The 23,121-nt window shown below is 52.8% G+C and overlaps 4 protein-coding genes across 4 annotated transcripts; 2 read left to right on the top strand and 2 right to left on the bottom strand.

Annotated features, from left to right (window-relative positions):
• Positions 1-457: 457 nt before the first annotated feature.
• EMH_0052680 (uncharacterized protein) lies at positions 458-4,068 on the top strand (the record flags this gene model as incomplete). Its single annotated transcript, XM_013500338.1, has 8 exons — positions 458-848; positions 1,119-1,391; positions 1,718-1,871; positions 2,259-2,785; positions 2,894-3,338; positions 3,579-3,687; positions 3,810-3,941; positions 4,030-4,068. 8 exons carry the CDS (start codon positions 458-460, stop codon positions 4,066-4,068), a joined length of 2,070 nt encoding a protein of 689 aa, XP_013355792.1.
• A 1,647-nt stretch (positions 4,069-5,715) lies between these two features.
• Positions 5,716-10,574, bottom strand: EMH_0052570 (uncharacterized protein; the record flags this gene model as incomplete). Its single annotated transcript, XM_013500337.1, has 13 exons — positions 5,716-5,799; positions 6,061-6,123; positions 6,248-6,289; positions 6,464-6,562; positions 7,220-7,453; positions 7,720-7,936; positions 8,313-8,409; positions 8,685-8,799; positions 9,009-9,086; positions 9,241-9,304; positions 9,649-9,726; positions 9,832-9,902; positions 10,224-10,574. 13 exons carry the CDS (start codon positions 10,572-10,574, stop codon positions 5,716-5,718), a joined length of 1,593 nt encoding a protein of 530 aa, XP_013355791.1.
• Positions 10,575-11,734: 1,160 nt separating this feature from the next.
• EMH_0052460 (plectin, putative) lies at positions 11,735-14,155 on the top strand (the record flags this gene model as incomplete). Its single annotated transcript, XM_013500336.1, has 4 exons — positions 11,735-12,238; positions 12,433-12,519; positions 12,789-13,703; positions 13,946-14,155. The coding sequence occupies 4 exons, from the start codon at positions 11,735-11,737 to the stop codon at positions 14,153-14,155; spliced, it is 1,716 nt and encodes a 571-aa protein (XP_013355790.1).
• A 130-nt stretch (positions 14,156-14,285) lies between these two features.
• EMH_0052350 (transmembrane domian-containing protein, putative) lies at positions 14,286-18,455 on the bottom strand (the record flags this gene model as incomplete). Its single annotated transcript, XM_013500335.1, has 9 exons — positions 14,286-14,332; positions 14,683-14,799; positions 15,102-15,284; positions 15,748-15,973; positions 16,357-16,553; positions 16,750-16,945; positions 17,184-17,411; positions 17,633-17,830; positions 17,988-18,455. The coding sequence occupies 9 exons, from the start codon at positions 18,453-18,455 to the stop codon at positions 14,286-14,288; spliced, it is 1,860 nt and encodes a 619-aa protein (XP_013355789.1).
• Between the last annotated feature and the right edge of the window lie 4,666 nt (positions 18,456-23,121).

Below are 23,121 nucleotides of genomic sequence, written 5' to 3'. Positions count from 1 at the left end.
CAGGGAGGGGCCTCTGAATTCCTAGCAAAGTCGCACTCGTACCTTTCAGATGGGCCATAAATTTCTCCAGCTGGCCCCTGCGCGCAGGATAATGGACGGAGGAGCCCGAGCATTCATCAGACAAGCAGGGTCCGGAGGTTTGTGAATTCCCGCTGGTACGCCCTCGTGGCGACAGGTCGTTCTGCGGAGCACAAAGCCTCGCAGAATCCTCTAAGTTAGCTCTACCGAAGCTACCTGTATGGTCTCTCGCCATCTCAGCGACTAGGGCGAGTGCTGCGGAGGCAGAACCCGACGCTTGCTGGCGCATCTTGATCTGGGCATGCGCGCCCCCCTGTGAAATATGCTTGCACCTGGCGCCTAGCTCATGGCTGTTCTCGGACATTCTCAGCAGCACTACATGCTGGTGTAGGTTTTCTATGAAGGTTACCTCCGTGTGAGAGGCCTCTGGTGGTGAAGTATGATGTTGGGGCGCCTCTCCCAAGCCAATCGCGCGACGCACAATGTCTACAGTTCCCTCCCCAGGTTCTACCATGGTGGTGCCGATACAAGGCGCACCAGCATCGGCAGCAATAGAGACGCAATGGGGAGCGGCAGCGGCGGCGGCATAAGACATCTGCTTGGACGCTTCAAGGTACCACACAGGCCCATCCAGCATCGTAAGGCGGCATCGTCATTGGTCGCGTTTGGTAGGGGCTGCTGTGTTGCTGGTGCTGCTCTCACTGCTGCGGGACTTATTGGGTGGGGAATTCAGTTGGTGATGCCTGAAAGGTCCCGAACCTGGGCTGTGCTACGATGCGCGAACGCCGCAGCTACCCTTGCTGCGCTCAGCATTGACTACAAGCTGCTCAGTAAGTATTTGTGAGTACAGGGGATAAAGAAGCGAAGCATGAAGCTAAAAGATGTACTTTTTTTTGGCTACGCTGTAGGCACGCATAACGAAGGCAAACCTGCCGCCACCAGAGCAAATATATTTTAGTGTCGCGTACTGCTCCTAGGATCCGGGTTCTGCAGAGTTCGCTTGCGTGAAGTAATCACGGTATGCAGGTATGCTGCAGCGTGTGTTGAAACGTTTGTGTCTTGCTGAGGCGGCTAGATGTAGATGCTTTAAATATGTTCAGGTTGGTGGGATATCAGCGGCTGCCACCAGCGCACTGCACGGCGCCTCGTGCGGTTAGCTGAAAGAAACAGAGGGGTATACGTCAAAGTTGGGCAGCACGCGAGCGCTATGGAGTATTTGTTGCCCTTAGAATATACCCAGCAACTGCAGCGGCTGCAGTGCAACCTCCCCCCGTCTCCCATGGCACAAGTGGAGGAAGTGCTCAAGCAAGAACTGAAGATTGAAAGGTTGGATGAAGTATTTCGGGAGTTTGACGAGACACCAGTTGGCACGGGTAGGTTTATTAATGGCTAAAGCACAGGTATATTCCATAACGTCCGTCGAGTTTAACAGCGTGCCTTTGCTTGGCTCTTCCTGGCTGCTTCTATCTTGATCCCTGATGGTGGTTAAGTGACTGACTGCGTCTTGAGGATAGCGCTCGCGTAACCGTCTGTTGAGTCTTCTTTTTTGAAACGGCACACACATTGTTTTAACCCTCTATATACTTGAACTTCCTTCTGCGTCACATGCGGCTCTCTACTAGTAGTAATTTCTTTGCTACGGGACCAGCGGCAGAATCACCGAGCCCACATACGATGCTGTGCCTCTGCCTCACTGCAGCCTCGTTGGCGCAAGTACACTTCGCTGTGCTGGCAAATGGGCAGCCCGTTGCTGTTAAAGTGCAACATGCTGACGTGCGGCAACTTGCCGAGACGGACACAAGAGTTGTTGAACTCCTGACGGCAGTTGCTGCAAAAATATTCCCTGATGTCAGGTGAAATACCCACAAGAGTATCAACAGTAACGCTGTATAGCTATATAACTAGCGGTAGGAGTATATTGCCTTTTGGTCGTAAGACACACTTCTTCCTTCGTTGGTGTTCTGCAGTCTTACACATCGGTGCACTGCGCACATAGGCCCTTGCCCTCCTGCTTTGTCCTGGCATGTGACACGACGTCGCGTTTGCACGACGGAACGATGAAATGAAGTGGAGTGATTCAACGTTCTACCTGTGATTGGCATTTGGTGTTTGACATGGGGCGCTTGTCGCATAGCGTCAAAGCTGCTCGACTTTCCTTCTGTAGCCTGTGCAGTTGGGACGGGCTAGCAGAATGTCCCTGTGCAAGGCACTACACTGTTCGCCATCCCTTCTGCATGCAGGCTTGAGTGGCTTGTAGATCTGCTGCGAGAAAATCTCCCTGCCGAGTTGGACTTCAGAAAGGAAGCGGAAAACGCCAATAGATGTCGCGAGCTGTTGCAAGAGGGATGCTCCAGTTTTCACTTCGGGTTGCCGCAGCCTTCATTACTGCAATCGATCCTCATCCGTCTCGGCGCAAGGGTAGCTTCGTATTTTTGGCTTCCAAATCCCCACTCACAGTCAGGAGACAACAGTGGCTGTCAATCGGCAAAAACGCCACCGACACGACCGAGCGACGTGGAAGGTGTTGAAGGAAACGCTTCGCTTGTTACAGACAAACAGTCGCACTCTAGAACGCCACAGCTCCATTCAAGGGCTGCTGCAAATTCAACCGTCCGCAGACAGGAGGACTATTCGCACTGCCTCAATGACTATGAGATAGAGCTATATGTGCCTCGAGTGTACAACAAATTGACTACTGCCAGGGTTCTCGTCATGGAGCGCTGTAAAGGGGTTCCAGTGGACGATTTGCGAGGAATACTTTCTCAAGGTATGCTGAAACTTCCCAAGGAGGCTGCATCCCGGAAGCTTGAGGGATTTGTTTGTCTACATGGGACAAAACATTTTGCGATAGGGCCTTGTCTATTTTCCGCTGCAGGAATTCACCCTCTAGCGGTCTCTGAAGCGTTATCGGAACTCTACGGAAGGCTCATTTTTGACGTTGGATTTGTACATGCGGATCCGCACCCTGGCAACGTCATTGTGCATCTCGAAAAGGGCTCGGGCTCAAGCGAGGAGCCTCGACAGCCAAGGCTTTTGTTACGCACACCGGTAGTTTTATCGTCTCTCACCGGGGCGCAGGCGTTGAATGCCCGGCGACTGTCACAGGAATCAGGGCAGACAAAAGGACGGCTTCGTCTCAGCCTTCTGGACCACGGTCTATACTGTTCACTTACTGAGCGCTTTAGGCACACATACGCCAGCTTGTGGCTGGCCATGCAGCGGGGAGACATTGCAGCTGTGACAGCATGCGCAAACGAGTTTGGCGTGGATGAACTGGCTGGGTTGCTTGCTGTTATTCTCAGCCTGAGAAGCGAAGACAGGTGCGGTGTGAACCAATATGTTGTAGTTTTAGTTTCAAGGCGTATTTCTACCGACGCGTTGAGCTTTGTTTGGTGTGAGCTGTTGTGTTCCCAGCATCAATTCGGGGTTGCAACTGTCGCGGAAGACTCCCGAGTAAGAACCACACCCCGACAGCTCCTTGTAGGAAAAATTCGCATTCATTCGGCATATGCAGGTTCATTTCAGTAGCAGTGTCTAGTGTTGTTGCTGCGGGTGGACAGAGAGGCAGAACTGCTGCGAAGGTCGTTCCCGGAGTACTTCACCCGAATTACTAGCGTCCTGCAGGATATTCCTCACGAACTCATCCTCCTAATCAAGACGAATGATTTGGTCAGTCCTATCTTCCCTCCCGCTTCCCACATTTTAGCATTCGCAACGTGACCTTCTCTTGCTATAGCTCCAGACATGCAAACTTGCTATTCGTGTGGTGGCGGTTGGTGACGCATCTGCAGCTGCGAGCCATACAGGGAAGGCTAGGCGTTGATGAGGCGCTCGTTCTTTTACCTCTGCTGCAACGCGCACTAACTCTTGTCGGCAAGGACGAGCTGCAGGAACTCACTCAGCTACAGGCACCTACCCTTCAGGTACCCCGGACTTCAATTCAACCTGTATAGTGCCAGAACGCCACAAATTCAGTACTGCACGTCTCCTGTTTGCACTGCCCTACTGCAGAGCTGTGACACTTCTGATGGCTCCCTCCTTCACGCATAAGAGACATATTAGGCCTACTGCAGCAAAGCCTTCAGTACACTAAGTTGTTGACTTTGCCTCCAAATGGGTGCTTATCCAGGTTTTACATGCCCGGTGGAGACTATGGAGTGCTACAGCGCGTCTGAGATGCGCGAAGCACCTCTTGAGGGTGCGCGCAATGACCTGGGATACTCCTACAGAAATGGCTATTGACAATATCTGCAGCACCTTTTAGCTGGCCTTACGGTGGCATATTTTAGTCAGCAAAACATGCTGTTCAGATGCAACCAACCCATCTAAAATTTTTACTTTAAATGGCATGTCCTTGATCGGGGGCAAGCAGAGTTGTCTTGGGATGCTTCCTAGCTTAACTATAACATTAGGCTCTATGGTCAGCTCGATATATACCCACCCAGCATATATCTGCGGTGGGACAAGCCCGATATTGGCAGTGTTGCGACGTGGTGCCTTTACTTGTCCAATGCATGCACCTTTTTCTTTGTTTCTCGTTTTATGGCCCAATGAAAGGTGGTCTCCCTGCGTCCGCGTTTTTTTCTGCTTGCGACATACTTTGCTAGACGTACAATGCTTCTCTGAAGCCTTCTTTTTAGGCTGAGAGCTTTGGTGCTCTGTTGTCTAAAACGAGAGCAAGGAATTCCTGACGTGGCACGATCCTTCCTTTTGCTAAGTTGGGCTTATCCCAGAGCCAAAGAGGCTCATTTGCTTAGAAAGCCTCACGGCCAAAGGCGACTGGCTCCTGGAAGCTGGAAGCAGGTAGGGCAATGCAGGGAAGGGGATGGAGTTTCAAATTGTGGTGCTGGTTAGTGGCGGTGTGAACGACACTAGCATCAGGAAAGTTCAGCATGAACGGCTCGTTCAAAATACAATTCCTTAGCCAGCCGGCACTGAATGCGAAGGAAACAAACGGGCAGCAGCTTTACGACCCCGTTACCTTCACGGTACTGAAAGACAGAATACGTTAGGTTCCTGTTGCGCTTCACTGTTCACTCAGTTCGCTGCATATACTCACGTCGTTGACTTCAGATATCCGTTGTCAAAAATTCATGTTCGGAAGGCTTGAACGAAACAAGCAGGTAGGCAGCCGAACTGCTAACAAATTAGTTGAATTGGCCAGCAGGAGCTGGCCGGGCAGCTAGGTAGCTGCACTTGCCGATAGTTAGCTTGTACGCTTGGGGCACCGGGAACATTCGAGTTCCGCCATTGAGCTTCCAGCGCAGGTTTAGGTGAGGTGTCCAGTCTGTTGACTTGCTTGTTGCTGGATGAGCTGGACACAGCGCCAGCGTCGCTAGCTAGCCAGCTCGCTGGCAACTTACCAGCTAGCTGGCCACTTACCCATATATCATGTAAACAAAAGGCGCTTCGAGGCCTCCCAGAGAAGCTATCTCCTTTCAGTCTCTGACAACCTTCGGCCCTCGATATGCAGCGGGGGTGAGTGCAGTTTGCAACCCTGCTGCAGATGGTGCTGTTGAAGCAACCGTAGATGAGAACCTGCAATGGTCACTAGGGTGTTCATGCTACTTCTTTCCGCCGAGGCGTTAGACTTCAGTGGTTAGGGCTTTGGTTTTGGAGTTTTGGTCGCGCCGAGAATCCGAGAAGGTGCAGCCCCAGACGGTTGCTTTTGCTTGTTTGGGGTTCCCGGTTTGACGCTTAGGGTTTGGTGAGCCGTCGTGAATATTGCCTGACTTCCGTGACAACGGCCAGGGGCAAACCCGTCCTCCGCGCCACAAGCTCCTGCAAGCCGAAGCGCAGCAGCAGCAGCAACCCCAACAGCAGCCACGTAAGAAACAACGGGAACTGTAGCGCCCAGGGTGCGCTGACACAGCAGGGACGGCTGCAGTGGCAACACACGATTGTTGCTTCCCGCTCCAGCAGCAGCAACACCATCAGCAGCACCACAACACTAGGAGCACTTCCAGCAGCAGCAAGAGATCGAGCAACGGCAGGCGCAGCAGGACCAACTGCCCACGTGCAGAAACAGTAGCAGCGGCTCACCTCAAGCTTAGCTCCATCGGCGCATTCGGGGGCCTTCATGACAACTAGCAGGGCCTCGGTAGCCTGAAAAACAAAGCGCTAAGCCCAAAATCTTAAAGAAGCGAAGGAAGGAAGGAAGCAGTAAACGCTAGACTGGTGCAGGAAGGGTTTAGCTTTCAGGGCCTAGGGCTAAGGGTTTTGGGTTTACTTCGACAACGCAGCGGGGACACGTGCAAGAGAAGCCGTAGTGCTGCAAAGCACCAAAACCTAAACCCTGAACCCTAAACCCCACACGCTCAGCCCTCAACCTTGAACCCTACGGGACACAGTCTGAACTCCTGAGTGTTTGCTGCCGCCTGCTTGAAGGAATGGCTTCACCGGCGGAAACCCTAAACCGTTAACCGCTAAAGACCCCACGCCATACTTTCTGCAGCATCTGGCGCCGTTCGTGGAGGGGCAGGGCCTCGTCTATGTAGGAGACAGTCACTTCCTCTTCCGCGTCAATGGACCGCAAGGCCCTGACCTGCAGCAAATCCTAAACCCTAAGTCCTACGCTATCGACAAGAGCCCATATGCATGAAGCGAGCTTTACGCAGAGCGTTCCCTCCTAAACCCCACTCCCTAAACCGTAAACCCTTAGCACTAAACCCTTTCACTACGCCATAATTGTAAATCGTGAAGAATTAACCTTTAACAATGAGCGGTAAACGCTAGACCCTACACCTCGAGCCATAATACCGACAGAGAGCCCACCTCCAAGGCTGTGCTGTGTAGCGGAAAATCCGCTTCTGCATTGGGCCAACAGCTGTGGTTCGTCATCGATCCGAAGCGAAACAAACCCCACCCAATAAATGGCAAAAGAGGGGCCCCCCAGGTAACCTCAGAGGGCCCTCCTGGTGCCTCTGGGTCTCCCGGAGCTTCAGCATCCCCGTCGCCATCATCCCAGCGCGTTATCGCGTGGACCTCTTTCAGCAACTGTCACACGCACAATCCTCAACAATTTAACTATAAACCATAGACATTAAACTCGAATTCCAAGCCTCTTGCCCCTAAACCCTCAAGCCTAAACCATAAACACCAACCCGTAAACCCTAGCGCCCCAACCGTAAAACCCAAACCTTAACAACTAGGACGCATAAGCATAAGCGCTAAGGCCTATATTTTACACGCTGAAACCCACTTTCCGTAGCACAGGAGCGTGTTGCTCATCCTCAGCTGAAGTATCCTGTAGCTCAGGGGAAGACCCCTGAAGTGGTCCAGATGGAGGAGGTACTTCTATGGGGACTCCTGAAAGGCCCTCTGGGTGATCTGGTCGGCGGTGACTGAACCGCGAAAGGGCTCGCTGCAAGTCGAGCAGACGACGATTGAGCGGATGAGGGAACTCCACATCGAGACAAACTAGGGCGAAAGTCCCCTGCATGCGCAAACGCCGCAAGACAGGGCAGAAACACGGTTCGGGAGCTGCTGTTGCGGCTCCAGCAGCAGCAGCCCTTTTACACCTGAACTGCAGCAGCTGCAGTGCTCGTAGCAGCGCAAGATGCGCTTCCAGCCACCGCCTGCTGCTGATACACGCTGCGCACTAGCGGAACCCGAAAGAAGGTTGTGATCCCCCGGGAAATCTCTGCTGTGCGATCCGGGGTGAAGCTGGGGTTTAGCTTTTGGAGCTCAGACTTTGCTGACCAGGAGGCGTGAATAAGAATCAAGCTGCAGAATGCTGTCAAGTGTGTCCCTCAGTGATGGGTCCCCATAGCAGCTGATGATCGGGTCGAGGACCCTCTTTAAAAGGGCCAGCGACTCGAGAAGGAGACTCCTCCTCCCCTCGGCAGTCTCTGTACGGGAGCCCCTAAGGGACGCTGAAGACCCCCCTGCAGCGACGCGGTCAGGCGCCAGCGACTCCCTGCAGGGCCAAAACACTCAAAATTAAGCTTAAGGCCTATACCCCAAACTTTAAACCTTCGACAATCGCCCACTTGCTGCGTACGTCGACGGGGAGCGACCCGAGAAACAGAGCACAAGGTTCAGGAAGCGAAACGAGAGGCAGCAGACGCCTTTACGCACCCACGCCAGAAGCAGCAGCACCGACAGCAGGAACAAACAGAAGCCAAAAGCAAACAAGCCGGGCAAACTAAAGATCGACAGCCACCAGCCGCATATACACCTCAGGACAGGGGGCGCACTATGGTTCCATAGACGCGTGAGGACGCCAAGGGTTTTACGTACACCTCAGGAAAAAAGCAGGACTGCAAATTCACCAACAGAAATCAACCCCTTACCAGGGAGCAGAATAAAACTGCCGGAAAGGACGAAGTGCATCTGCGAACTGCCGGCCCTTAAACAACACCTCAAACACAACCTGGGCTACGCAGGCACCTGCGGTCGCAAACCCTCAGCCGTACACCCTAAACCCTAGTAGGGCCCGTTGTGTTCAGCGAGATGACGCAGCAAGCAAAAACCTGAAATCAAGACCCTAGGCCCTGAGCATCAACCCCACTTCCCTTAGCACCGAGAAATTCCCATCAAGGCAGAATATAGGAGTAAACCCTAAGCCATAACGAGTAAATCTTGAACTGTAAGACCGCAAAACCGTAAACCCTAAATCGTATGCAATATACCCCCAACCGTAGCCTCATAGCTCTAGAACGTACCTGCCATCATGAGTCCATCATGGTGCCTTCTGGCGTGAGAAAGGAATACAAGCCAGGCGCTGCGATCCGCCGCCTCCACACAAACCATTCGATGAAAGGTCTCGCGACGAGCGTGCTGCTCGCACACCATAGACCCTAAACCCTAGGCCTTCAATCCCCAACCCTAGGAAAACGTGTTATATCAACAGGGCAAAAGCCAGCGATTCAAGGCCCCCCTCTCCGTTGTAGGCCTCGAGTTGAGAGTGAGGGGTTGCGTTGAGTTCAGGGCTTGGTGCTTGGGAAAGGGATTGAGAACTGGTGTTGGAGTTCACTGCATCAACAAACCTCGCGGCATTCTTGGGAACAAAACACTGCCGGACAGTCGGACTCCCCGCAGGGGACTACTGGACCCAACGAGAGCCCCTGAACGACAAACACCAAGCGCTTAACCCTAGCCCCTCAACCTTCGAATCTGGCATCTCAACCGGTTGGCCCAGCCTGTGATTAGGACTTAGGGATTGAGGTCTGAATACTGAGGCACCAGATCTCTGCTACAACACGTCTGCGTCGCTCTCACTGCTTTCTCGATGAAGGTTTCGGGCAAAAGTTGCAGGTCCGCCAGAGGTTCATGCCGCCCTGCCCTAAAGGAACATTAACAGCAGCAGTGCTTGAAGCAGCAGCACTACTCTAGCACGTGCAGCAGGAGCAGCGGCGGCAGCGGCAACAGAGGTTGCAGGGACAGTAACAGCAGCAACGTCAGAAACGGCAACAGCATCAGTACCCACTTCTGCGCTGAGGCGCTACTGCTGAAGCATGGACCTTATGAGGTATGTACGAGGGTTTAGGGTTTAGCACTTTGGTTCAGGGCCATGCTTCAGCGCTCTCAGCTAGGACAAGGGTTTACGTGTTAAAGCTACATCTAATGGTGAATTTTAGGGTTTCGGGTTTAGGCGTGGTTCGAATGTAGGGTTTATGAGAAGCTGACTGGGTGAGAACGTGGCGGATACAGTCCTTCAGCGAGCCCACAAAGCGCAAGCAGTTGCAGCAGGTCAGCCCACATAGCCTACAAATGCACCACAAACCCTGATCCCCAAACCCTAGGCTACAAACCCTAAACCCTGCGGGAAAACCGTCAGCAGGTGACCCGGCAGAATACCATACCCTAAACCCTACGCCCTTGACAAACCGCGAGAATTCGTGCTGCACTGCGAGAAGCGGACGCTCCTCCGTGTAAATGACCTGTGCACAAAATACATACCCCACGCCCTAGGGTTTGGGGGCTAGAGTTGAGAGTTTTTTGTTTAGGTGGGCAAAAACTGGCTGCAACAGCAGTTGCAGTCACAGCAACGGGCAGCTATGCTCACCAGAGGACACGGTCTACTCAACTAGTTGCAGCACGAACCCTACGTAGCTGAACATGAAGTCCTCTCGCGATTCATACAGAGCACTAGCTAGCTGCAGGGATCCAGCACACCCTGCATGAAGCAGAACCCCTAGCTATCTAAACACAGTTCTAGCTCAGTAGGTGCTGGTGTCTGCATACAACCAACCATATCCCACCTCCGCGGTTTCGATGGGTTCGGATGCAACGAGACCTCTCGCACGTTTGCCGCCCAAGAATTTCACGTGCACTCGAGGCGGTGCAGCAGAAGGCTGCAGCTCCTGTTGCTGCTGCGGCTGCTGCTGCTCGGCTTGCTGCTGTAGACTGCTCCGTTGCCACTCTGTCTGGGGCTGCTGCTGTTGTTCCTGCCTCAACTGATTCGGATCTTGCTCTTGATGTGATTCCGTCCGTAAATACTGCTTGTGTTCATCCTGCGCACGGCGATAACACTGCTGATCCTCGTCTTGGGCCTGCCGCTCCGATTGCTGCTGCTGTTGCTGCTGCTGCGCTTTTTGCCGCGGCCGTACCATTGCTCTGCCTAAGTCTGTGTGCCGCCGCAACTGTTAATGTTGCTGGCTTCGGTGCTTTTCCTGCCGTTCTCCTTGCTGCTGCTTCTGCCCTTGCTGCTGTTGCTGGTGCTGCGTGTGTTGTTCCTGCTGCTGCATGGTGATAGGAGAGGCTGGGATTTTGTGTGGCCGTGATGGTGTAGAGCATGCCATTAAGTGAGTAGCCTCCTACAATGAGGGAACAGTAATTTGATTGTCCTACGCGGAAACACTCCCTAGATGATAGTTGAGCGGAGTGGCAGCAAGGGAGCCGCGGTCACGGTCTGGTTGTTCGGTATTTAGTATTATCTCATTGAATAAAAATCGAAGTATCTTAAAATCCGTTATTATTTCGAGCCATCCGCTTCAGCTCCACCGGCTAATTCATTTCCCATGGGGGCCCCCATGGGGCCCCCGGTCACGCGGGGGGCCCCTGTGCCACCGTGGTTGCGGAGCCTCGACGGTGGGAGAATCTAATCGTTCCAACATAGAGAAATGGATATTTTTAATTTTAAATATACAATAATTAAAATGTTAAGGTAGAGCTACTGTTAGAAAGAGACTGTGTTTGCTGCCCGTGGATGCTGTGCTCTTCGTACACCTAACCGGTCCACAGCGGCCCCAGCGACCGTGCAGCCTGCATTCATAGTTCATTCGAGCAATGTCCTGATCATTGGCTTGTTTTAATCGCGAAAATTTTGTTATTGATCTGCTTCACAAGGTGTTTCTGGCCCAACTTGTGGCCGAAACACTGAACTGTTAGCTCGCGTGGAGACCACCAGCGTTGGGAGTGAAAGGAGCGGTGCTATTTCGTTGCTTTGATCCCGTCCACCTCCTCTTTTAAATGGCTGTCTCTCGGCATCTATCAAGTGATATATATGCCATGCTGTTCTACCCGGTGTGCTCCCTGGCCTTAACCCTCTAACGCCTTCGCCCCTGGTCTCCCTGGTGCCACTCACAATAAAGCCCACCACACACCAGGAGCGGAGGTGAGGACGATGATAGTCTAGGGTAAAGTCCAAAACTTTTTCACGTCTCGGATACAGAAGATTTTTGCCAGCACCAGTTGGTGTTCTTTCCCCAGCCAACCTTCAACAGTGTTGCTTCATCGGCCCGTCCGGTCTAGGGCCTCGTAGTCTGTAAGGATGGAAAGCGACCCAGAGTTCTTGTCCCACTTGCAGCAGCTCGGCTCCGAGTACAAGCGGCTAAAAGAACAGCGTGAGGAGGCCCAAAGGCTGGCTGAAGCCTTGCAGTCCCAGTACAACCAGCTAGCTACAGCTAATCAGGAGCTGGCGCGGCAGCGCAAAGAACTCTTGATTGAAAACAAAACCCTCATAGAAAAGCTGCAAGCGACAACGCAGGAAAAGTCGCTGCTGGAACAGCAACAGCAGGAGCAGCAAAATAAGCTCCAGGCCCTGCAACAGGAGCTACAGCAGCAACAGAAGGCAGCAGCGGCAGCAGCAGCAGCAGCCGCTGCCGAGCGCGAGGCTCTAAGCCTAAGGCTTAGTGAGGCCAGTGATAAAGCAATAGCAGCAGCCGAATCAGCTGAAAGACAGCTGAAGGAGGCGCATGAAGCTGCAGCAGCCTTCAAGGCGAGAGCAGAGGCGCAGCAGAAACAGCTGACCGAAACCAATGCCAAACTAAGCCTCGTAAGCCCTAAGAACGCTGCTCCTTCAACTAAACTTGCAAGCCCCAAGCCGAACACCCTCAATCAGAAGCTTTAGAGGGATATTTCCTTAGAAGGACGGCCTAGGATGTGGGAGAATGGGTCTAGGGTTGGGTGTACAGAGCCGGGTTCAGGGAATTAGGGTTTAGGGTTTAGGATTTAGGTTTTGTTATTCAGGAGAACAAGGACCTTTCGGAGCGGAGCAAAGAGCTCAACGATCGAAACCGAAACCTGCAGAAGAAAAGACAGGAGCTTGCGGAGCAGGTATATTCTTGAGCCCAAACCCAAACCCCGAAACACTAAACCCTAAGCCCTTGGCAATGCCATTCTCTGTGCCCCCAACCTTCTGCAATTAAAGGTTTGGAGCTTAGCATATCCATATCGACTTTTGCTGTTTTATATTGGAGTAAGTCGGGCAGGAGTTTGTGCAAGTAAACTAGTGAATGAGCCGATGACTGTTCGTACTTGTTCATTCACTTGAAGCAAGACAGGGGAGCCTCTTCACTTTTGCATGCGCTCGGGTATTTTTGTAGGTCAAAACCCTGGAAGCCGCACAAAGGCGCAGCAACGAGGAGCAGCAGCTGCAGCAGCAACAGCTGCAGCAGCAGCAGGAGGAGCTACGCTCCGTCAAGCAAACTAACAGGACTCTTCTCGCAAAGAGCAAACAGCAACAAGAGGAGAGACAGGAAGCACTCAAGCTGCTGCGGCAACAGCTGCAAGATCTGCAACAGCAACAGCAGCAGCAACAGGAACAACTCGAGAAACGCACCCAGGAAATAGCGGCAACAGAGGCGCAGCTGCTGCAGCAGCAACAGGCGGCTGCAGCACAACAAGAGCTGCTGCAGCAACAAGTCGAGAAGCTGCAACAGCAGCTTAGAGCCGCCGTAGCGGCAAATACAAAAGCAATAGATGATCTCAACACGGAAAAGGCACGCGCAGCGGAAGATCGCATGCACTTTGAGATGCAGCTGCAGGAGCTGCAACAGCTGCAGCAGCAAACCGCGGCAGCAGCTGCAGCAGCAACTGAAGAACAGCAGGAGGCAATCAGGAGAGTAGAGGCTCTTTGCAGCGAACGCCAACGTGCATACGAACATCTGGGACCACTCCTGCTGGAGGTCGGGCGTCGCAGCAGCATGTGCAGCAGCAGTAGCAGGCGGAGCTGCAGCAACAGCAGCAAACGCGACAGCAGTGAAGGGGAGCAGGACGCAGAAGATCGAGATAGCGGCGCCTTAGCATCAGCCGCAAAGCGTGCTGCAGCCGCTTATATGCATTTGAGGAACGAGCACGGGAGGGTTTGTCAGGAAGCAGAGTTGCTACAGCAGGAGCTGCAGCAGCAGCAGCAGCAGCAACACAGGCTGCAGCGGGAGATACGGATGGCGGCGGAAGAGACTCAAGCAGCTGTTCGAGAGAAGAGAGAAGTCGCTGCCCGATATGTGGCTCTTGCACAGGTGCGCACTGCCCGACAGTGTAGGGCCGAGGGTTTACGGTTCGAGTTGTAGCCGCTAGGGGTGCGCACAGCCTTGTAGGCTTCAGGGCTTAGGGTATGGAACACGTACAGCTGGACTATCTGTCGCTCCGTCATGCACACATGATAAACTCCAGCATTAAAGGTATGAATGCAGCGGATCATGTGGGGTTTATGGTTTAAGGTGTGTGCGTCTGTGTGCGTGCGCGCTGGACTGGCATACAGGGGGTGCAGCAGCTGGCCCGGGAGAGTGAATCATTGGGGTGCTGTGGTTTGCTGCAAGAGAGGAAGGAGCATGGCGCTTCGCTTGTGCCTATCCGAACCAACCCTCCCCCAAACCCTCAGGCGCATGCAGTCCCAGAATGGAATTCTGTCTCCGCGAGGGCCTCAACCACTGACAGCTGCGCAGTCGCCTCGCCGCACGCTCAAACCTAACGCTGCAGTCTGCCAACACTTCTATTGTTGCTCCTTCTGCTCGAGCTAATGGTTCTGCTGGTGTTGCTGCTACTGATGCCTCTCGGTTAGGCCCACTGCAGCAGTTGCGCCGTCTGCAGTTGCTCCAGCTCTAGCACCAGCCGCTACTCAGCAAAGCATGAAGCAAGATGGCCCTATCTGCAGACGGCCAAAACATTCGTTAGAGTTGCCAACTTCGTTGCTGCTGTTCGCGTTGCTAGCAACTCAGCTAACTGCACCCGCGATTTGTCCGTCCCCCAGCTGGCTCGTCAGCTGTTTTCACCCGTATTTCTTGCCTGCTTGGCCGGGTAGCTCCGGGTAGCTAGCTGGCCGTATCTAGCCACCCCTCTGCTTAGCTGGGCCCCAGCTTCAAAACAGTTTAAGTGTCAAGTTTCCAAGAGGCAGGACGTGTGCATTCAAACGTTGCTGCTGCGTTCCGTCGCAGCAAATACCAATGAGTACAAACAACGCCACCGGCGATATTTTCAACAAACAACGCCCCGGCTCACGTGTCCCTCCAGCTGCTAGTGTAGCGGGGGGGCCACGTAAGTCGGGGATTTGCTGCTGTTGCTGCTGTATGCCTGCTGCTAACCGGCCGACTTGCTTCGCAGAGACTCTTTCAAGGACTGCAGGAGACACACAGCCTGGGTTAGGCCGTATAGGCGAGACGCGTCCTAGTCAGCAACTAGGTGCACAGCTATCTAAGCAGCTACTTGCTGGCAAGCGGACAAAGCACTACAGCCGCGCGGCTTTTCATGGGCCCCTCTTGCCAAGAAGAAAGGAGGGGTGTCAGTGAAGGCGCTGCAAGGGTGCAAGGAGTTCGCTCCCAGCTGAGGGGTGGGCAGTCAAGGCCTTCGCAGCAGAGCAAGCGATTAGTCGCTGGAACTGAATACGGCATCCTGGGACTTGCGGGCAGGGGGCCTCCTACGCGGAGAGTCACTGGAGCTGTCTTCAGTACCTACGAACCCATCTGCAACAGCATCGGCTGAGAAGGCCGTTTCTGTCTCTGTAGACTTTGACTGTGATCGTCGCCTCTGCCATTCCTCCTTATCTTCCTCGTCCTGTCGAAACTCCTCATCGAGCACTGCGCTGATCCTCTCTTGGTCCCGTCCTGAAGAAACCCACATATAAGCCCCACTCCCTTTCATGCTCAATCTCCAGAGGCAGCTATCTAAATAGAACCCTCGCGAGCATCTGGTGCCCGTTGCCGCCCTATGGCCAAGCAATGACAGAGACCACGTTTGACATGCGGTGTACAAACAAGAACTCCCGCACAGAGTTACTACTCTTGTAGTCGAATGACTAGGTCTGAAGTGCACAAGTCTTGCAGTTTAATGGGGGCACGGCTAGCTGTAGCAGCGGAGACAAAATGGTGCATCACCAACGGCAAGCTGTAACTAGACGTCAAGCTGGTTACACCTTGTGTGTGGAAATGCATCTATGCGCCTCCGTCGCTGCTCAGTATAAACAACAAAAGCAATAACAAAAGCAGCAGCAAAGCCCCTTTCGCTGCTCTCCCCGCAGCAGCAGATGCGGGAGGATTAGCGGAGAGGGCTTTGGGAGGCGGGGCTGACCGTAAGTGAAATGGAGGAGTCCGTAAAGCAGGAAGGAGATGGACCAGGGGATGACCGTGAGAAAGGCAAGAGCAGACGCCAAGGCATTTGCGTTTCCCAGCCGCAGCTGTTCGGGCATTTCAGCCACCAGCAGAGTTGTGCGCAGATATCCAAAAGAATGCTCCGCCAAATATCCCACGAGTGGCGCCCCCAGAATAGCGGCACCGCTCCCCTCCACTGCCACCGTCTGCATCCGCAAAAGACGCACGGTGACAAGAAGAAATCGCAGCTCCGCTCAACGCTCAACATGTTCACGAGAGGTAGCACCCCAAACAATTCAGGGACACGTGCAAACAGAAAAACAACAAACGCATACACCACAAACAGCCATACGGGTTTCGTCCTCTCCCACAATCAGACCATCAGCATCATATGCATCAATTTGCAAGGCAAAAGCCATAAACACCTCACACAGGCAGTTTGCCGGCCCATTTGCCCGGACCTCCACGATTAGCATATCGTCCAACTAGCTATGGACGGCGGGGCCTTAAGTGCTTGCGTGCTGCTTCGATTGTCTGCAAATGGTAGAGCTATTCTTTCGGGCTTTTGCAACTGCAAGAGTGAGCTCACCAGAGCAAACACGGTGGCTTTGTGGTTGGGGCGGACAACGTCTGCAAGGATGGGCCTGTTGACCGCTACTCCCGCCATGGAGGACAGACCAACAAGGAGGGCCAAGAGCATAAACACAGCAAACGAGGTCTCCTCTTTGGGAACAACCACGTAGGCCACCACCAGCAAGGGTACCCGCACCGCCATGGCGAATTGACCTGAAAGAAAAGCAGGTATACACCAGAGGCAGAGACACACGCCTACATAGACACTCACATGCTCTGACCGGCCGAGACGCACTGAGCACAACTCTCGCAGACAGAATCAGCGGCAAAGGGTGTGCCGGCAACAGCCCCCTGAATGCAGTATCTGCCCCGAGACGTGTCAGCCGTGGCTAGCAGTCGACGGGCTTACCCACAAGCGGCCTGCCATGCCCAGGAGACCAGTCGTACAGTTTGTCCCCCAAAAGCCCGCCGAGGACTCCACCCGCCGCGGAGCCAATCAGCAGTGCTCCCATGATGTACGCCGCCTTGAGGTCCGACATATTGCAGTACTGAAAAAACATCGTATTGAAGCTGAAAGCCGACCAGGGGATTGTCCCCACCAAGCCCTGAGATAAAAAGCACACTCAACCACTCCTGGCCCTGTCTCCCTTCTTCGTTCAGACCGCGCCCTCACACGCCGTGTAGATGAAAACCTCGCAGTGTACAAAGTCTGGCCAGGAAAAAATCTGCTACTCAAGAGAGCTTCTCTATTGAGCAGCACACTTCTAACGGCCTGCCGCAAGCACAATGCCCGAGGATCGCCAAGAAGCTTGTCGAGAAGCGAAGCAACGGTGCAGAACCCACCTCTACAAGAACAATGAGGACACTAGGCGTGGCAAGAGACTTGGTGACGACTTCCTTGAGAAAAGAGCTCCAGGTGTCCGTAGACTGCATCACCGATCCCGTGCCCCCCGAGTCATCCATGCGTGGTCGCAAGACTCGCCGGCGCGGAATTTCCTCTAGGACAAAAGATATAACAACTCCCAGCAAGCAGCTCATGGCCCCCACGCAGATAAAACAGGCGCGCCAGCCCTACAAAACAAACATGAGCCCGCAGCAAAGGCAAAAACACACGGAAAGACCACAGCCATTCAACAACACCCTCGAACAGGAAAGTGCAAGAATCACCCTTCTTAAGGCGAGCTCATTCCCAAATGAGCTGCCCTCCCCTCAACAAGCACAAGTCTTCAATGCATTTCAATCGGTGTTTTTGTTTCTTGAGTGTTCACTCTGACTGGCTTCTGAGGACGGACCTTAAGGGCTCCCATTTGTATCTGGGCCACAGTAGTCGTGACGACACCCCCGACCAGCCTTCCCATGCTGGTGCAGAGCTGAACGAGGCCGAAAGAAAACCCAAGACTCCGACGACGAGAAGTGTCCGCCAATATGCTCTGGGACACCGGGCCCACACTCCCCAGGAATACGCCGTTTAGCGCTCTCAGCAGCGCAACCTAACAACAAAAACGACAGCATCAACAACACAGCAACTAGAACAATAACAGCTTCAAACAGCCATACGAGCATCCCCCACCATCCCGCCTGAACGGGCTCCGCGGACGTCTATAGCCCACATTTAGGTTTGTGGTTAGGCATTGGGTTCGTTGCTACCTGCCAAAACTCGGAGACGAGTCCGAGCGCAGTCGTGATGACCCCCCAGGCGGTGGTGCCGAAGACGAGCAGCCATTTTCTGGAATGTCTGTCAGCGAGATACCCCCAGAGGGGACAAAAGAGAGAAAGGCAAAGGGTCTGAGAGAGAGTAATGTAGCCCAAGAGAGAAGGGTGAAAGCCTAAGTCACTCTCCAGAGCCCTGAATGTCGCAGGGAGCAGCTGGTCGTCGCAACCGTCAAGTGCAGACGACACATTGACCACAGCAATGGAGCGCAGCTTTAGTGCATCGTGTGTCTGATGTTTGTCTCTGCTGTCTTGAGCTTTGTATTTGGATCCACCTGCTCCACCCTTCGGAGGCTTTATGGGGCTCTTTTCAGTCGCCGAATCCGAGGCTGACTCGACGCTCCCCTCCTCTCCAGCTAACACCTCCCATGCTGGTTTGTAGTCAATGAACGGCTCCGACGCCATCTTGACTCGCCGCCGGCCCGATGGCCACGGAGCACAGACGCTATCTCAAACGCATACAAAAGAACTTTGCTGCTGCTTTCCTTGCTGCTGCTCTTATTGCTGCTCTGTCTTCTGTTGTTGCTGCCACAGCAGCGCCTGTATGTTACCGTCAGCAGAGAAAAGATTAGCGAGCTGTTCGTGGTGCCGATGTACCTTCTAGAAGGACCAGCAACTAACGCAACCCCTGTTCCTGCTGTTGACGCTACAGGAGCTACCGCGCTATGCTGTGTCCTGTAGTGGGTAAATGCGCCGTATCCACGCAATTCTCATGGATCAACACGACATGAAGGGCATGAAACTGTCGAAGGAAGACAAACAATGATATGAGGATACAATCTACCCACGGGGAATGAATGCATGCAGCAGCTGGAGGGAAACACAGACCTGTGTGCCCATACTAACGTCTTTCTTGGAATACAACTGAGATATGGAGAGGAAAATGTAGAGGAACATGTCAAGCAGTGAGGATGAAAGCCCACAACAGCAACAGGAGGGAAGTGCATGTGTTCGCATTCGCCGGGCTAGCCAATCAGGCCAGATGGTCCTGCCACTGCTACCGGGGCAAAAGCAGGGATAAGTAGTGCAGAGATGAGCCAAACCGCCCCCACACGTTTGAAAACAACTTGAAATGGAGTTCATAAATACAGAAAATGCGGGGAAAGCACTGCGCTTCTTTGAACGGGGTGTGTGGTTCCGCAGCCCGTCGATGCTGTGTAGGGCACCAATTAAAGCCCTACAAGCACTGTCATTTTCTCTGGTAAATCTATAGGTACAATTTGGGCTTCTGTTCAGAATACGCAGCAAAACCTATAGGTACAGTTTGTTCCACCATGCAACATTGAACATAGAGCGGACGCTCACTCATGAAATCTGTGCAGTGTGGCGGTAGCCGAGTTTTAGGCCCTACAGCTCCCCTTTTCTAGGCCATTCGAACGATTATAATGGAGGCGAAATATGTCATTGTATTCTTCCTTAATAGGGATCAAAGGGGCCGGTTTAGCATACCAATTGCTAGCCTTCAACGCGTCAATAGCAAGGCTTGCGCTGGATACTCTACGGTTGTACGTGGATTTCTACTTGCATGCAGGCTCCCTACTAAGGGCCAAGCAAGTGTTCAAGAATTGTCTACAGCGTTAGAGCATGCAGCAAGGGTGGCTATGCTGTGCTTGCATCTGCGACTGCCTTGCAGGCTATGTAACGTGATCTTCCCGAGGTCCCCACAGGAGCATTCAGTTGGCCTTGATAGGCTGCTTGCACGCAAATACAAATATCCCATAACTGTCTACAGAGATTAGGCTTGCAGCAAATGAAGCTTCGTTGAGGCTTCGGTCTGCTCGCATGTGGGACCGGCTTGAATCGCCAGCTTCAGCGAGGTGCACTGCAACTCCTCTTAGGTTGCCTCTTCACCCGCAACTCCAGGCCCTCAGTTGAACAGACAGGCTGCAACGAGACAGGAAAGGAGGTCAGCTGCTCTGGGCAAAGTCTCATATCAAGGGTGGCTTTATTGCAGCTCGCTTTACTCGTTGAACAGGGCTGGAAAGCACTCATTACAGTTGGTGGCACTGCATGGTTCGACGGAGAGGGTGACAGCAACGAAGCGCACCTTGCAGGCGGGCTCATGCATAGCTGAAAAAAGAAAAAAGCTAGAACTAGTTTTCTGTTCCCTAAAATATTTTTCAGATTCCGCCCGTTTCCTTTCTGCCTAATGAAGATTGATAATGGCTTACCCAATGTGGGGGCGCTACGCACGGTCTGGAACCTCTCTCAGTAAAAGCCAGCTCGATTTCTGCACCTAATCCGGGGGAAATAGCATTTTCACCAGAACCAATTTAGGAGGAATTCCTTCGACTGTGCCGATCGTCGCGATATGACGGGCGCCGGAGAGGGGAAGTGGTAGACGAGCTCTTCGGCTCCCTCTACCTGTACTACCGACTTCAAAGTGCATCAGAGGAAGTAAAATTGCTCTACGCATCTTTTCTGTTAGACGGAGAAACCCATCCGCCTTCCCAGAGCGCATAAGATCCATGGAAGCTTTCCGGAATGCTTTCCGATGCAGGCTTTTTCCGAAGTTGGAAAGCGCACAGGCCATCGCGGGATTACGAAGGCTTGAGCAAGAGCAGATGCAGAAAAAACGCTACATTGAGTAGGATCATCCATTTTGGAGTTGTCCGGCTCAATGTAACGGTAAGCGTGACACTTTCCAGCAGGCTAAAGGCTCGAAACATGACCAAATAATCCCCTGCTATTCACATCGTTTCACGGAGAGGGAGCAGAACCATCAAGTATGGGAGAAGGCGATATACGTGGTCTGTGGGTGGTGTAAACATGTCTCGACATTACCTATATTGCAGGCACGTTACTGTCCAAACCGATCATCAATCCCCGACACGCCTGACGAAGAGTTCTCCAGACTATGATGATGAACGAGTTGTTTGGTTGGTTTCTCAGCTCATGCAGTGCGACTATACGGTCGTGTATATCAATATTATCACCAGTGTGCTCGCTGACGCGCTCTCCCGACGCCCTACAGGTGAGGCAAGCGTTTTGCAACTGCGCTTGTCTGCGATAATCCTCTTTTTCTTCCCAATTGCGGCCTACATACTGTTTAGGTAATCATTTGGCTGCTGTTCTAGCTAACTGCAACAACGGGGTCAAGCAATGTAGCATCGGCAGCTACCTTTTGTGGTGCGAGACGACGTGCGGAGTCCAGAGATTATCCGTTCCAGCTTCGCTTCGCATGAACATTCTGTCCAACATGCACGAACATGTTTCAGCAGGTCATGGCGGGGTCAACACAACTGTAGAACACGCCGAGAAGTCCTTTTGGTGGCCTACTGTGAGAAACGCCCCTAGAGCAGGCCAGGCAAGGGGAGTTTGGGGCCTTAGGGATCATAGGGCCCTCCGAACTTGATCTCACTCTCGTCAATGGAAGTACCAGTCAATAGCCGCTGCTCTGCTTGTGTGCCCCCAACACGGACGCGAACAAAAAGCCAACTGTGAAACTTAGTAGGGATCCAAGTTCCTTCATACGATCGGGTGTTGCGAATCCGTAACACTGGAGGTACTGCAGGCCCAGGGAGCTGTTGATCTGTTGATGTGTGGAGCCGTCACTCCCTCACACTCTATGCCGAAATTTGTTCACGACAAAGAATATTACGCTTTAGTATAATATTTGAAATAAATGCGACATATAAGTAGACTGTTCCTCTGAAAGACTACTGCGGGGCGCATCCTTAGAACCGCACAGGTGAGTATAACGATCCGGCAGGCATTAGTTAACTGACACCTTCAAGTGAACTGCTACAGATACTCAGACCTCTCATCTGATACAGCAACATAACAAAGTTAACGAAGATCAAAGGAGATTTCTTCTCTTGTTTTTTCTCAAAATGGTTCTGTTCAGCAACCCCACTGAGTCCGGAATTTCGGCCTTTGGGGATGGGAAAAGAGACGGGCTGGTAAGTTGCAACACCTTTCGAACCAAGTCTCATGCAAGTCTCTCCTATACTCATATCAATACGTCCCTTCGTAGACAATATTTAATACATTCATCAATTATTTACTCAATAAACATCAATAAGCACTCGCAAGCACTTGCAGTGGCCAATTAACACTCACTCTTACACAACGAGCACGGCTGTATTGCCGTGTGTGTAGCGCAGAAGCTTCCTCTCGGCTTCGGTATGCTGCGTGTAAACGCTCGCAAACGTTCTACAAGTACATTCAGAGGTAAAGCATGCAGCAAAGGAAGCTTCGCTGAAGCTCCCTTGCGTGCGCGCATGGGGTCGGCTTGTACTACCAGCCGCAGCCGGGTGCGCTGCAACCCCATTTCTGGCTGCGTCCTCCCCGCAACACCCAGGCCCTGAGCTCAACGCCCAGGGTGCCTAGGGACAGGGGAAGGAGGTCAGCTGCTTTTGGGAAACTCTTGCTTTAAATCTTTACCTACATTGCAGCTCGCCTCGGCACTAGATGAAGGCCAGAGAACAAGCGTTATAATTGTAGTAATAAATATTCTAGTAACGCCGTAGCAGTACAGTGCTATGCATTGTAGACAACTCCACTGCCCTAGGACCGTGGAATCATCCAACACCGACACGAAGAGGCGGGCAGGAGAAGAATGGAGAAATGAGGAGTTGGGAATAATACAAAGTTGCGGGGAGACAGGGTTCAGTCGGGGAAGGGGGGGAAGTTGTAGTGTACAGGCACTACAATGGAGCTCAAGTGGAACTTTCACAGGCCTAGTTAGCTGTAAGAGAACGAATACAATACTTATAGAGACTATCTGTATTATTTTATACAGAATGTTGGGATAACCAAGCCACACAGCAGCCACAGGAGTGCAGGGCTTGTAGTGCACTGGCATTACAATGTGCTGCCGAAACATCTAGTGGGCAAAAACGAAAGGGAAACTATAATTTAGTACAAAGAATTAGAGTAAAGTTAATCTAGCCGTAGAGCGAAAATGGTAGTCGAGGCCAGTCGGCTCATCCATAAAGACGGAGCCACCATAGTAGGCCGCCGGTGACAGTGCCGCGGCCCGTACGCCGGCATCCCCTTGTATAACGCTGGTTCTCTGGCCTTGACCTGACCAGAGACGAGCCGCAATGAAGGCAAAGACTTAAAGTAA

The sequence above is a fragment of the Eimeria mitis genome, genomic scaffold, assembly GCF_000499745.2.
Source record: "Eimeria mitis Houghton genomic scaffold, Emh_scaff53, whole genome shotgun sequence".
NCBI lineage: Eukaryota > Apicomplexa > Conoidasida > Eucoccidiorida > Eimeriidae > Eimeria > Eimeria mitis.
The sequence above is the reverse complement of the archived record's forward strand: the minus strand, read 5'-3'. Positions and strand labels throughout refer to the sequence as shown.